This window comes from Aulonocara stuartgranti, assembly GCF_965226115.1.
Source record: "Aulonocara stuartgranti genome assembly, chromosome: 6".
In the NCBI taxonomy this organism is placed as follows: Eukaryota; Metazoa; Chordata; class Actinopteri; order Cichliformes; family Cichlidae; genus Aulonocara; species Aulonocara stuartgranti.
Window position 1 is genome coordinate 25,175,960 of NC_138944.1, and position 15,622 is coordinate 25,191,581.

The 15,622-nt window shown below is 39.5% G+C and overlaps 1 protein-coding gene across 1 annotated transcript; it reads left to right on the forward strand.

Annotated features, from left to right (window-relative positions):
* The first annotated feature begins 11,538 nt into the window (after nt 1-11,538).
* foxe1 (forkhead box E1) lies at nt 11,539-14,698 on the forward strand. Its single transcript, XM_082535534.1, has one exon. The coding sequence runs from the start codon at nt 13,008-13,010 to the stop codon at nt 14,112-14,114; it is 1,107 nt and encodes a 368-aa protein (XP_082391660.1). The 5' UTR covers nt 11,539-13,007; the 3' UTR covers nt 14,115-14,698.
* Nucleotides 14,699-15,622: the final 924 nt, after the last annotated feature.

A 15,622-nucleotide genomic window follows, 5' to 3' on the forward strand; every position in this document is an offset into this window, starting at 1 on the left:
GATGGCTTTTGTTGCTTTCGGTGCCATTATCTGACAAATTATACAGCCTGTTGTGCAATTAACTGTATTGGCACCATATCCAAGAAGTCTGTGTAAAATTCTAGTAATTCTTTTGTATTTTACTGAGCACTAATTAGCAGGTGGCTGTGTCAGTACGTCACACTGACGCGGTAAGGGTATGCCTTCATCTCTAGGTAGTATGTTTTCTGGCTTAAGTTAACTCTGCACGCCATCCCATGATGAGTCACTTCCAGCTAAAATACAAAAAAGAAAGAAAAAGATGTAGATGGCTCTGAGGCTTCAAAGGGTGATATCACAGTTGTTAGGCTAATCCAACCAATACTAGTGGCAGTAGTTCTGTATGTACCCTAATGATGTGAGCATTATCCTTTTCAAACTCTCAGCAAAATATCATATTTTATTACAAAAACCGGTCCTTTTAAATGAAGCTTAAAACAAGCTGATTTTCATGTGGCATTTCTTTGTAGGTTGCATTGCGTGCCATTCTTTGCAAACACACAGAGTGAGATGTACCGCATAACTCAAGAGACAAGACAGCAAAAGCCTTACTTCATGGGAAATACTTTAGCAAAGCCACAAAACTGTTGTGGCAACAACAGAGCTCTCGATCGCTCTTTTTTTGCGCTTCTTCTCTGCCTCGGTGTCAGGCAGCAGACACACACGCAGAAAAATGAATCCACGTTAATGAAGTAGAACAAAATAAGGACGGCGCTCAACTTCTATAACCAGCCTAACGTGCAATCCTATTGTGCAATGGAGGTTTCTTTCAGGTGCAGGCATGGGTAAAAATGCTCATGTGCGGCTGCCTGGGCTGTGTGCAGGCTGAGACATCTATGAGGTGTTGACACACAGATCCTAACAGAGCCCAACTGACATAGATGCACTGACATTTGCAACCAGGCATGACTTTAATTGTGCACACTGTTATAGTGAAGGAGTGAGATACTGTATCAGGTAAGAGGTGAGTCAGAGAGTCTGAGTCATATAAACGAAAAACCTGATCCATAACTGACTGATGAAGAGTGGGAAAAAAAAAAGGTGATTCTAATACAACAAACATATAAATAAACAGTTAGCAAATTAGTGGCTTATTCTTAATTTTGTGTTGGAAGTGTTTATCTGTCAGAACCTTTTCTCTGAGTGAGGTCACTCCAGTCATCTTGCAGCAGTAATGAGCATTGCTTTACACTGAAGGGAATGCGTTTGCATGGCTTTTGAGGCTGAAATGATTACAACTTGTTCTTTTGTGTATGAAGATTGATTGGATTTTTTTTTTTCAACTATAATCGAAGATCTAACACTTCTTAGTGTTAGTAATCTAACACTTCTGTGAAAGAGAGATGTGAAACACCAATGTGAGTTTTGTTTGAAGGATGAGGTTCGTATTCCTTAACATTTCTTATTTTTCCAAAGAAAAAGAGCAAAACGTGCAACCTTTTCTTCCTAAAATCTGTCCAAACATTTATCTTTTTCCTGTGTGTTGCAGACATTATTTACTGAACTAACAGTTAAACTGATCAATGAACTGTATTTGAACAACTCTGTTTAAGGGAATTATTTTGCCATATGTGTGGCCTTTTTTTAGAGGACCATCTTGATGAGGCTTGGGTCTGAGCATTACAGGCAGGGTTAGGAAGGTGAAAACTTAAGAAAGATGAACAAACACTCTAATAACCCCATATTTATATAGCACTTACTGACCGCCCAAAGCACTTTGCACTAAAGCCATATTCACAGAGCACTGTTTATTCTTATCAGATATATACATACACGCATGATATATGTGGTGCAGTTTGGATTTCAGCATTTTAAACCAAGGACACTTTACATGTGGAATGGCGTAGCCAGGGTCAAATAACCTTTCTGATTTGTGGATGATCTGGTCTATCAATCTACTGGCAAGCCATTGCCAATATCTGGTAACACAGATAAACACAGCGTCGTTTAATGTCATGTAGAAATTAATTTTGCCCCTGAACTCTAGGTTTGCAAGCTGTAATATGTTCAAATGAGGCAGAATTAAAGTCAGAGAATTTACATGACATTTATCACTTTATCAAGCAGGTAAGTTTTAAGCCTAATCTAAAAAGTAGAGAGAGCGTCTGTCTCCTGAGTCCAAACTGAAGCAGAAGTAAACCAGCAGTCTGAGAGTGAAGTTCTCTATTGGAGTAAGATGGTACTATGAGGTCTTTAAGATAAGATGGGGCCTGATTATTCAAGACGTTGCATGTGATGAGAAGGATTTTAAATTCAATTCTGGATTTAACAGGGAGCCAGTGAAGGGAAGCCAAAATAGGAGAAATATGCTCTCTCTAGAAAGTCCCTATCAGTACTCTTGCTACAGCATTTTGGATCAACTGAAGATGTATGTTATTTTGTGTATGTTATGGTGTATGTTATCTCGCTTCATGGATAGATGAAGTTGATTAGTATCTGTATATCAGTGAAAATGTTTGCTATGCCTAAGGGAAGCATGTATAATATAAACAGAACTGGTCCTAGCACAGAACCCTGTGGAACTCCCAATTTATATGAATAAACTGCAGTCAATTAGATAGATATGGATCAAGCCACTGCAGGGAGTACATTTAATTTGTCTCTGTAATAAAATACTATGATCAGTGATATCAAATGTTGCACTGAGGTCTACCAGGGAAGCACAGAGAGGACTCCACTGTCAGAGCCCATAAGAAGATCCTTTGTAACCTTCGCTAATGCTGCTTCTGTACTGTGATGAACTCTGAAAGCTGACTGAAACAAATCATTCTGCATATGATCAGGTAGCTGTTTTACAAATAATTGTTGAAATAAAAGATATAAAGACAGAGTTTTACAAAAAGGAGACAATCAGAACATTTAGATAAGGACAACAGAGCACATTTTAAATAGTCCTGGAAGCTTTTCGAAGTGTTACAGGTGAGAGGGGCAGAAGAAGGCAAGGCCTGACAGCACAGATGTTACAGGAATTTATCACTGCCGCACATTTAATCAGCAACAACCTGAAATAAGCTGATTATCAGGATTTCTGCAATTAGATCTTCAAATCATTTTTAAATGTAAACTAAATACATTATTGTTACTCTATTTTGTTTTGCTCTCTTATGTGCTGTCATGCATTGGGATTCATTTTCAGGAGTAGTGTGTGCAACTCTACTCCTCGCTACAATTCATAGCATAAATGTTTTGGGATGGTTAGCGCCTCCCATCCTGGCACCATTTACCAAGCAGTTTCTGTGAGTTACAGAAGATACTTTAACTTTGAGGACTTGAAATTGTAGTCATGTGACAACCAAAAGATAAAATATCATGTATTTGCCACAGGTCTGTGAAACGGATGAAGCGTCTTACATCTTTATTTATATAGCACCAAAACACTCACCCCAAGGCACTTGACATTGTAAAGTAAGGACCCTACAATGATACAAAGAAAACCCCAACAATCAGACCATCCCCCAATATGAGTAAGCACTTGGCAACAGTGGGAAGGAAAAACTCCCTTTTAACAGGAAGGAACCTTCAGCTGAAGATTGAACCCCCGTACTAGGGGTGAGGGGAGGGAGAAAGGACAAAAAAAAGAAAAAGAGCAATCAAAGATCTTCTCTTCTACAACAAAAGTCCACAGTTTCATTTATGAGTAACAATGCACCTTTTCTTACAATGTTGAGTGTCTATGAATGCTTGAGTATGTTTTTGAGTATGTTTTTGACAGCCACGCACAAACATACTTACACTCTCACACAGTGATTTAACGGCAGGTACCCCTGCCAGTGCAGTGCTTCAGTTATGTAAACTGGCCCGAGTTTGGAGCAAGTCAACCGTCAGGACTTTGCATCCCCACCAAGCCCCTGCTGCTGCTAATGCAAACAAGTTGCTTTCAATTTCTCAACAGTGACCTGAATAATTCAGAACACGCACGCCACACACACACCGCACACACACAGCTGTAAAAGACAAATAAAAAGCTTAATCTAACAAGAAACATTTTAAATAACTTATATAATCTTTCTCAACGAGTCTTATGGGGATGTGTTTAGTATATTTTAATATACTTAATATATTCTTAAATATTTTTAAATTATTTAACGACCACAATATTATTATGTTTCCCAAGAAGACTTAAATGGTGCACAACTCACGAAGAATGCAGGTCACTTCCCATTAGTGCCTAAAAGATAGTCTCACAATACGCCTGAGGTCAAAGTCATCGTATGTGCTAAACCCTAATCCTACCACACACTTTTAGGAGAGCATCACCAACCGGTGCTGTCAAATAGAGCCTTGCAATATCAAACCAAAACAAATACATGGATCACAAATATCTCCTGAGATGAGCTAAAATAAGAAACTAAATGTGATTCAGAACATTTTTGTTTTTGTACGTATTTATTTTATCATTAAACATCATAAAATATCTAAAAAGCTTCTGTGTTATTTACAATAAGATTTTTCCACAACATAGACCACATAAGCATGATTATATTGTTGTTGCCCATAATCTAGTTTTGTGGTGTAGGACTTATATACATCAAACTGTCAATAGCATTCACATAACTGCACTGTTAGAATTAAAAACTGGTATATATTTTATCTGCACTTTTGGCACAAGTTGAAACGGAGACTCGGCGAGGTTGCATCGTGCTCCTAGGTCATCCTAAATCAGTCATGTGATTTGGATGTGCCGGCATGTCTGTTGACTTTAGAGGATTAAAGGAAGCGATCTTTTAAAAAGGATCTGCAAATTCGGTAGTTTCACACATACTAATACTAAATATCATACATTTTAATACAAAAAATTAAATAAGGTAACAAACCAGAACATTTTTTTAAACCTAAAAGTAGCTTTATTTGCATTTTTAATGAAAACAATTATCTTTTTAATTAAAAATATATATATACTATATTCACCTCCTACCACATCACCTGTTAAAGTTTTCCATTATTCCTTATCCTGTTCTCTGTTCCTGTATGAATGTAGAAAGCCACCTGTATACAGCCACTCAATGGTTAAAGTCAAGTGTTCAAATTCAAATGTCTAATTTGTTTGTCTTTGTTTGGATAGAGCCGTTTCTCACAGGCACAGCGAGAAGTATAGGGGAGACACAAATTGAAGAGATGTTCATTTGCCTTGGCTGCAGCTCTGCTCTCGCGTGCAGCTGTCGCAGCCACCAGCTGCCATTTGCGTCTTTACTCTGCGCTGTGATGGACAGGTCGAGGCCTCTCACAGCAGCATTGGCGCATGGCTCCAGGGCCCTTAGCTGTGGACAAGAGGCTCTAAGGGTTACTCAGTGATGCCAACCCTAAGTACACTTCACAGGGGATTAGGGGCTCTGTTTGCAGCAGAAGCTGCAGGAGACTGTTGCAAAATGCCCTGCAGAGCTCAGGGGAAGTGCAGAGTGAGGGGATAATTGGACAGTTTTGCAGTTTTAAAGTGAAATAAACTATAAAAATATTTTCTTAAAGATTGGAATATATTTTTAACCAAAGTACTGTTTTTGAAAAAAGCGAAACCTTGTTGCGTTGGCAAAGTAATTTAAGACACTGAAGCGCATAAATATGTCAGAAACGTTCTTGAACACAAATGTTGACAGTGGTGTAAGTTTTCAGCAGTATATTAATCCACCAGCACAAACACCGAGATAAAAGGCTCATGAACAAATATTGAACAGTAAATGCTGTATGAGAGCCAAATCAAGATGCATCGGCAAACTATGGGAACTATGATCCTGAGCTCCAGCAACAACGGATACCTGAGAACTTACTCACCTCTAATTGTTCATGACCGTCAAGCATAAAAACGTGTCTTAGGTAAAGGGTGAGGTCTTCTGCACATTACATTGCACCTCCATCAAATCTGTCAGATGGAAAAACCATCAATCAAACACAGCATGCTGGTTCTTTGGATAGGAATGCATGACTTATTTCATTGTTCCCTGCAGTTACAGTGTCGTTTAAAAAAAAGTTATTTATCAAATCCCAGCAGACCACCAGTTTCTGAAATACTCAGGCCAGACCATCTGGCACTAACAACCATCCCTCAAAGTTACCTAAATCATCTTTTTTGTCATTCTGATTTTCAGAATGTGTTAGCAGACAGCTGAACCACTGTACCTAACAAAGCAGCCGGTGCATATCTAAATCCATTTGTATTTACATGAACATAGTAAATGAACAATGATAAAGACCAGATAAAAAGTATATTGTACTATACTGAACAAATATACTCAGGATGCCTCTTATGGTCCCCTTTGATCAACAGGATCATCATGTAGCTTTGACTAATAAAAAAAACACCTTCAACACACAATACTACTCACAGTCTGGAGCTTGGAAATGTATTTATTTTTTTGAATTAAAGCTAATTGATCGCTACATACAGTTGTCACTGTTCACTATAGGAATATAATCTGAGTTTAGCTGACTAACTATCAAAAACATGTTGCATGTATCATATTGATGAGATAAATTATAAAAAAAAATACCTAGCTTAACCTATTAGTCTTAATATATAACTATTATAAAGAACATTGTATTTATTGAACAGTGCTACGCCGATAAATTCAACTAATCATCCACAAAACAACAACAATGTTTTGATTGTGCGTGGAAAATTTTATACTAAATTCCTTGGTATTATAAAACTGAGTTTACCCTTCCTCTTAAAAAGTTTTGGCACCAAATACCTGAGCAATTACACTTAATTACATGTGTAATTCAGGTGGGAAAGCAAGTTTGACAGCAAAGTCAAAGTGACATTGAAGCAGCACTTAACAGGTACACTACAGGTACTGTAGTTCTCAGTTTTTTCTGCACATGTTGCACCTAATTGTTTCAGATCCTAAAATAAATGTTAATATCAGACAAAGATACCTCGAGTAAATACAAAACACACTTTTTAAATGATGATTTCATTCATTAATGGAAACAGCTTTCCAAACCTACTCTGCCCAGTGTGAAAAAGTATTAACTGGTCAATAGGATTTAAGTCTAGACTTACTTGGCCTTCATTTTATTTTATCTTTTGTTGTTTTTTTGAGTCATTCAGAGGTAGACTTGCTCATGTGTTTTGGATCATTGTCGTGCTGCATAAGCCGGGTGTTCTTGAGCTTCATTGCACAAACTGATGGCCGGACATTCTCCTTCAGGATTTTCTGGTAGTGGTCTAAAGTGGTCCTCAATCAGCAAAACAGCCCCAGACCATCACACTACCACCACCATGTTTTACTGTTAGTATGATGTTCTTTTTATTAAATGCTATGTTAGTTTTATACAGGACTCAAAGTTCAGCTTTTGTCTCAGCTTTCCACAGAACATTTTACATAAGACAAAAAACAAACCAAAAACCAGCAACAAACAACTTAAACATAAACAATCACAAAGAAAGAACAATACAGTATCCACATCTGAACCAAAGAGTAAAACAGTGAAATGTGGATTATTAAATATTAGGTCTCTCTCCTCCAAGTCTCTGTTAGTACATGACTTAATAATTGATCAACAAATTGATTTACTCTGCCTTACAGAAACCTGGTTGCAGCAGGATGATTATGTTAGTTTAAATGAATCAACACCCCCGAGCCATTCTAACTACCAGAAATCTCGAAGCACAGGCCGAGGGGGCGGTGTGGCAGCAATTTTTCACACCAGCCTATTAATTAATGAAAGACCAAGACAGACTTTTAATTCATTTGAAAGCCTGATGCTTAACATTGTCCACCCCAGCTGTGAAACTCAGAAACCAGTCTTACTTGTTATCATCTATCGTCCACCTGGGCCTTACACAGAGTTTCTGTCTGATTTCTCAGAGTTTTTATCTGATTTAGTTCTGAGCTCAGATAAAATAATTATTGTGGGTGATTTTAACATCCATGTAGATGCTAAAAATGACAGCCTCAACATGGCATTTAATCTGTTATTAGACTCAATTGGTTTCTCTCAAAATGTAAAAGAACCCACCCACCACTTTAATCACACTCTAGATCTTGTTTTAACATATGGCATCGAACCTGAACATTTAACAGTGTTTCCTGAAAACCCTCTCCTGTCTGATCATTTCCTGATAACATTTACTTTTACAATAATTGATTACACAGCGGTGAAGAGTAGACTTTATCAAAGTAGATGTCTTTCTGAAAGCACTGTAACTAAGTTTAAGAATATAATCCACCCACTGTTATCATCTCCAATGCCCTGTACCAACACAGAGCAAAGCAGCTATCTGAACGCTACCCCAACAGAGGTCGATTATCTTGTTAATAATTTCACCTCCTCACTACGTACGACTCTGGATACTGTAGCTCCTGTGAAAACTAAGGCCTCAAATCAGAAGTACCTGACTCCGTGGTATAATTCTGAAACACGTACCCTAAAGCAGATGACTCGTAATCTGGAGAGGAAATGGCGTGTCACAAATCTAGAGGATCATCATTTAGCCTGGAGAAATAGTTTGCTGCTTTATAAGAAAGCCCTCCGCAAAGCCAGAACATCTTACTATTCATCACTGATTGAAGAAAATAAGAACCCCAGGTTTCTCTTCAGCACTGTAGCCAGGCTGACAAAAAGTCAGAGCTCTTTTGAGCCAACCATCCCTTTAACGTTAACTAGTAATGACTTCATGAACTTCTTCACAAATAAAATTTTTATCATTAGAGAAAAAATTACCAATAATCATCCCACAGATGTAATATTATCTACAGCTACTCTTAGTACCATTGATATTAAGTTAGACTCTTTTTCTCCAATTGATCTTTCTGAGTTAACTTCAATAATTACTTCCTCCAAACCATCAACGTGTCTTTTAGACCCCATTCCTACAAAACTGCTCAAAGAAGTCCTGCCATTAATTAATTCTTCGATCTTAAATATGATCAACCTATCTCTAATAATCGGCTATGTACCACAGGCCTTCAAGCTGGCTGTAGTTAAACCTTTACTCAAAAAGCCATCTCTAGACCCAGCAGTCTTAGCTAATTATAGGCCAATCTCCAACCTTCCTTTCATATCAAAAATCCTTGAAAGAGTAGTTGTCAAACAGCTAACAGATCATCTGCAGAGGAATGGTTTATTTGAAGAGTTTCAGTCAGGTTTCAGAGCTCAGCACAGCACAGAAACAGCTTTAGTGAAGGTTACAAATGATCTTCTTATGGCCTCTGACAGTGGACTCATCTCTGTGCTTGTCCTGCTAGACCTCAGTGCAGCGTTCGATACTGTTGATCATAATATCCTATTAGAGCGATTAGAACATGCTGTAGGTATTACAAGTACTGCGCTGCAGTGGTTTGTATCATATCTATCTAATAGACTCCAATTCGTGCATGTAAATGGAGAGTCCTCTTCACACACTGAGGTTAATTATGGAGTTCCACAGGGTTCAGTGCTAGGACCAATTCTGTTTACATTATACATGCTTCCCTTAGGCAGTATCATTAGAAGACATAGCATACATTTTCACTGCTATGCAGATGACACCCAGCTCTATCTGTCCATGAAGCCAGATAACACACACCAATTAGTTAAACTGCAGGAATGTCTTAAAGACATAAAGACCTGGATGGCCGCTAACTTTCTGCTTCTTAATTCAGATAAAACTGAGGTTATTGTACTCGGCCCTGAAAATCTTAGAAATATGATATCTAATCAGATTCTTACTCTGGATGGCATTACCTTGGCCTCCAGTAACGCGGTGAGGAACCTTGGAGTCATTTTTGACCAGGACATGTCCTTCAACGCACATATTAAACAAATATGTAAGACTGCTTTCTTCCATTTGCGCAACATCTCTAAAATTAGAAATATCCTGTCTCAGAGTGACGCTGAAAAACTAGTTCATGCATTTATTACTTCCAGGCTGGACTACTGTAATTCATTATTATCAGGATGTCCAAAAAACTCACTGAAAAGCCTTCAGCTAATCCAAAATGCTGCAGCAAGAGTCCTGACAGGGACTAGAAAGAGAGAGCAGATTTCTCCTGTTTTGGCTTCCCTTCATTGGCTTCCTGTTAAATCCAGAATTGAATTCAAAATCCTGCTCCTCACATACAAGGTCTTAAATAATCAGGCCCCATCTTATCTTAATGACCTTGTAGTACCATATCACCCTATTAGAGCGCTCCGCTCTCGCTCTGCAGGCCTACTTGTTGTTCCTAGAGTATTTAAAAGTAGAATGGGAGGGAGAGCCTTCAGTTTTCAGGCCCCTCTTCTGTGGAACCAGCTTCCAGTTTGGATTCGGGAGACAGACACTATCTCTACTTTTAAGATTAGGCTTAAAACTTTCCTTTTTTCTAAAGCATATAGTTAGGGCTGGACCAGGTGACCCTGAATCCTCCCTTTGTTATGCTGCAATAGATGTAGGCTGCCGGGGGATTCCCATGATGCATTGAGTTTTTCCTTTCCAGTCACCTTTCTCACTCACTATGTATTAATAGACCTCTCTGCATTGAATCATATCTGTTATTAACCTCTGTCTCTCTTCCACAGCATGTCTTTATCCTGTCTTCCTTCTCTCACCCCAACCGGTCGCAGCAGATGGCCGCCCCTCCCTGAGCCTGGTTCTGCCGGAGGTTTCTTCCTGTTAAAAGGGAGTTTTTCCTTCCCACTGTCGCCAAAGTGCTTGCTCATAGGGGGTCATATGATTGTTGGGTTTTTCTCTGTATCTATGAAGTGCCTTGAGGCGACTTTTGTTGTGATTTGGCGCTATATAAATAAAATTGAATTGAATTGAATTGAATTGAATTGAATAAGTCTCAGGGATCATCAAGATGTTTTTCGGCAAATGTGAGACGACTTATCGTGTTGCTTTCAGCCAGCAGTGGTTTTCTTCTTGGAACTCCAATGAAAGCCATTTTTGCCCAGTCTCAATGCGCTCTTAGAGTAAATTTTGTAGGCCGACTCCTAGGAAGGTTCACCACTGTGTCTATCATCGTGGTTCTTTGGAGTCCAAAGCCTTAGAAATGGCTTGTTTAACCCTTTCCAGACCGATAGATTAAGTGACTCAATGGTTCAATTCTCATATGTATTTGAGTTTCTTTTGATTGTGGGCTGATTGTTTTCAAGATCTTTCCCTTTGTGAGGCAGGTTCCATTTAAGTGATTGCTTGACTCAACAGGACCGGCAGTAATCAGGCCCGAGTGCGGCTGCTGAAACTGAACTCTACTTTCCATAATAAAAATGTGGCTAATCACAGTTAATTCATGATTTAACAATTGGGGCAAAAACACAGGGCTAAGTAGGTTTGCATAGTTTTTTTCCCCTCAAATAAAATCATCATTTAAAAACTGCATTTTGCAGTGACTCTGGTTTTCTTTGTCTAATAACACAATTTGTTTGATGGCCTGAAATATCTAAGTGTGACAAATCTGCATTTAAAACAGGAAAGAAAGAAATCAGAAACGGGGCAAATGCTTTTTCAAGGCGCTACACATAGAGTAGATTCTCATGTTAATCTAAAAAACTTTAAAAAGTACCTCATATCATGACATGCCACACCCACCTCCTCATATAACAGGGTGCTGCAGCTGCAGACCAGGACAGCACATCTGCGGCCCTCCCCACAGGCCTAAACTTTTCATCGGGCTGTTTGCGCTCTCTCTCTCCTTGCTCAGACTGACACATGTTAACCCTGCCTAGCTTTATGCAAGGGAGTGTGCTGTGTTTTCCTTTCAGTTTGTTTAAGAGATTAAGCTGGTGAACCCTAACCCAGGGAGTCCCCAGAGTTCATACCAGCAGTAGCAGAATACTCTCCACCCTTTGATGACAATGAAATTTATTTTTCACAATATTCATGTCAATCAACACATGACAGTTTGTGCACCACAGAAACGTAGGGAAACAAACGCCTTTATAAAGGTGGCTTTAAAACTATTCCAAGTATTGCTACCAATTTCAGTGAACGATCTCTATGTAAAGAGTTGGTTATTCCCGTCTCTCGGGTTGTGCCCAGGCTTTATGATGATAGCTTATATTTTGCATGCTGAAATCACAGGAGGGCCTTTGTCTGGACAACATTTACATCTCTTAACACAGCTGGCACGGCCAACCACTGGCACAAAACAAACAAGGAAGCAAGATAGAAAAACAACTCATAGGTTAAGTTACCACTAAAGAGGTCTTTTAGTGTTAAACATCAAAACAACATGGACCATTTTGGACTTTTTAAAATAAACTGAGGTCGGCTTTAAAGTAAACTTTGAATATAAAGAGGAAAAAATATCTGTTTTGACAGTTTTGGTTACTGAAAATAAATACAGGCCAATTATAGAACAACAACAAGATAACTGTGAGTAATGTATATTGATACACTCATGTTACTGTTTTTTAATAGTTGTAATGATATTAGTTAAAATATTTGAAACAATGTCATTTAAAGTATAAATATTTTGTGCAGCAGATTTTTTTTCCTGCCATTTCAGGATAGCTCACCAAATTTAAAATAATATGTATTTGAAAACAAAAATAATAAAATGAAATCAGAATTCACTCCACAAAGTATGCAGACTTTGACAGAGGGGAACAATAGAGCAGTAGAGAAGTTAGGTATGTTAGAGCATGTGATGTTTAAGGGGGCGTGGCCCTTCAGGTTGTCTCTGCAGGTAATACACTCTTCAGGTAAAGCTAAGTGACTCATTCGCACACACACCTTAAGCACAACAATTGGCACTTCAACTCTTCACCTTAAACCGACTACACTTTACGGGAATAAACTGAGTAAAGACCCGCATTTAACGAAAGAGGACTTCACAGAAGAGCCGTTACTTCCACTGCTTTTGAAGAACTGCTGAACTGTTTGGACCCAGGACCCTGAGCATTTACAATCGAATGCAAACTTGGAGCAGGACTGCATATCAGACAGATCTCCTGTTTTGATTTGCACTGTCAGGGTACTGCCTACTAATTTGTTTTCTCTGACAGAGGGAACAACGTCAAAGCTGTGCCACTACTTCTGCCGTGCAGCTTTTCCAGTAAGTAATCTATCTCTTTCTTTTGAACTGTCCATGACAATGCCAGTGGTCAAAGTAGAGAAAGACTCTCCAGCAGATACCACCTTGCTTGCCTCCAATCCTCCACCGCAGACAGAGGAGCAGCCGCGGGGTCGGAGGAGGAAGAGACCTCTCCAGCGCGGGAAACCACCATACAGCTATATTGCCCTCATCTCCATGGCTATTGCCAACTCCCCTGACCGCAAACTAACACTGGGGGGTATCTACAAATTCATCACAGAGCGCTTCCCCTTCTACAGAGACAATTCAAAGAAATGGCAAAACTCCATCCGCCATAATCTGACTCTGAATGATTGTTTTATCAAGATCCCTCGAGAGCCAGGACGACCTGGGAAAGGCAACTACTGGGCACTGGACCCAAACGCTGAGGACATGTTTGAGAGTGGCAGCTTTCTGAGACGCAGGAAGAGGTTTAAGCGCTGCGACCTGAGCACATACACTTCATATGTGCATGAAACACCAGTTTTTCCCCCCGTTCAGATTACCAGACCAGCTGCGTACACCAACTCAGTCTATCCCAACATGACACTCAGTCCCACATATGGACAGCAGCTGCCCTCTGCCTACTATCCCTCTTCGTCGCCTCCGGGGTTTGGGCACAGTCAGACCCGCATGTTCAGCATCAACAACATCATAGGACACCCGACTCCAGCCAGCATGCTGGCAGGTCAAGGACCAGAGGTGATGCAGCAGCAAAGCCGGAGCTTCAGTCCCGAAGGGCTTCCGAATGGATCCAGTCCCTGCAGCTTGGGAGCTCCGGGTTTCCAGAGTCAACCGTGCGGGGGATCTGTGCCACCCCGCTCCTCTACACATCCGGCGTTCACCTACTCTGGACAAAACAGCCATTCGCACCAACATGCACACCAGGGCTCGTACGGACAGGGTCACACCCAGGGCATGGGGTACGCTGCAGGAGGACGGATCCACCCCTCAGCTCACGGCCCTGCAGAAACAGTGGATCATTACGGCAGGGTCTCCCCAGTGCAGCTGGGGTCTTTCTCCCAGTATAACAGCGCTGCAGGTCCTATTGGAAACACTGGGGGATACCTCAGACACCCCACCTACCCGGGGAATATGGACCGTTTTGTTTCTGCTATCTAAGCTACTGAGAATGTAAAGCCCAGCTTCTCACTACCTTTTATTTTTTGTTAGGTTTTTTTTTTTTAAACAGAGACTCGTGACGGCACCAAATGAGCCAGACATTTCTGTGCACAAAATCCAACTGCTTTATCTTTGTTTGTGATGTTTATCAAGGACAAAACTGAGCAGACTGACCTCTCTTAACACCACTGTGATTTTCTGAATAATTGTAGAAACCAGTTTCACTGCTGATAACTTACTTTAGATATCCATTAAGCTGTTTTGTTTTAATGTCTAGGCCTTTTTAACAGCAAGTATGTGACTGTAACATACATATAATTTTGTGTGCTGATATTTTTTTTTTTTTTGTTAAAACTGGAATGTGCCAGTTGAATATTTTACACTTCCGTTGAGTTTAAATGAATTGTTTGTATAAATTATTGTGCTTCGTGGTCATAGGCTTTGCAGCAAAGTGGCTTGTGTGAAAAATAAATATCAGCTTGTATTTTGTTGCCAAGTAAATATGCATTTTTAGTTTACTGTTCTTGGAAATAAACAATGATAAAGCACCTTTGTTCTATAAGAATAAAAGATTTTAAATTTGTGATGAGTGATTGCAGTTGAAGTAGTTGTGAAAGAAGAAATTTACACCATATGAGTTATATTTGTATCAGCTATAAGTGAATTCTAATTTTAAGTCTTATAAAGTAACGAGGGCCAAAAGGTCCAGACAAAATTAAAGCAGGAACACACACACACAAAAATAAGTCCAACCCTCTTTCTTTTGTGCTTCTAATGCTTTCTGGGTCAGCTCAGCCGGTTTGAAGTGCCGTCTGGAGCCACACCAGTAACCGTGACCGGTCTCAGCCGCATGTCGAGACACCAGTGCAGCACTGGGCCACATGCAAATCCACTAATCAAGAAAATGAATAGACTTGCCACTCGATGCTTCATGCCTTTGCGTTAAGACCACATAATACCAGAAACCTCTTCCACACAAACCCTGCAAATCGGACGAGATGAGACACAAAGAAAACAATTAGAGTTAAGACAATTGATTTTTTTTTAAATAAGAAAACAAAAGGAAACCTTTGGTGATTGATGCAGCTTGCTTTTATCTCCAGTTTAAAAAGTTTTCTTTTACCGCTTCATGCTGTGAAAACCCTTGGAATAAATAGAAAAGTTTTTTTCATGGCCTTGTAAAAACAACAAAAAATGGAATACCACTTTATTTCAACTCTGCCGCTTACTTTGTTGCACCTGGGATGATGGCACACACCTCCTTAAAAAGCAGAAGACGTGGCAGTAACGTGGCATTTACACCCACTCGCACTGTAGTTTAATATGAATGAGACATGGGGCTCCATCTTTTTCAACTTTTGATGTTAAGTGAAAAAGCAAGATTCTCTCTTTTAAAACTGCAAATCTTTGTACACCAAAGAACTATCACTAGACCCAAGATGCTATAAGAGAAAAAAAACATTTACATGTTCAGCATGTGTGTTCAGTGTCCATAAAAGATATGGTTA

What these genes read in the sequence shown, in the direction of transcription:
- foxe1 (XM_082535534.1), top strand. Translation starts at nt 13,008, where the DNA reads ATGACAATGCCAGTGGTCAAAGTAGAGAAAGACTCTCCAGCAGATACC.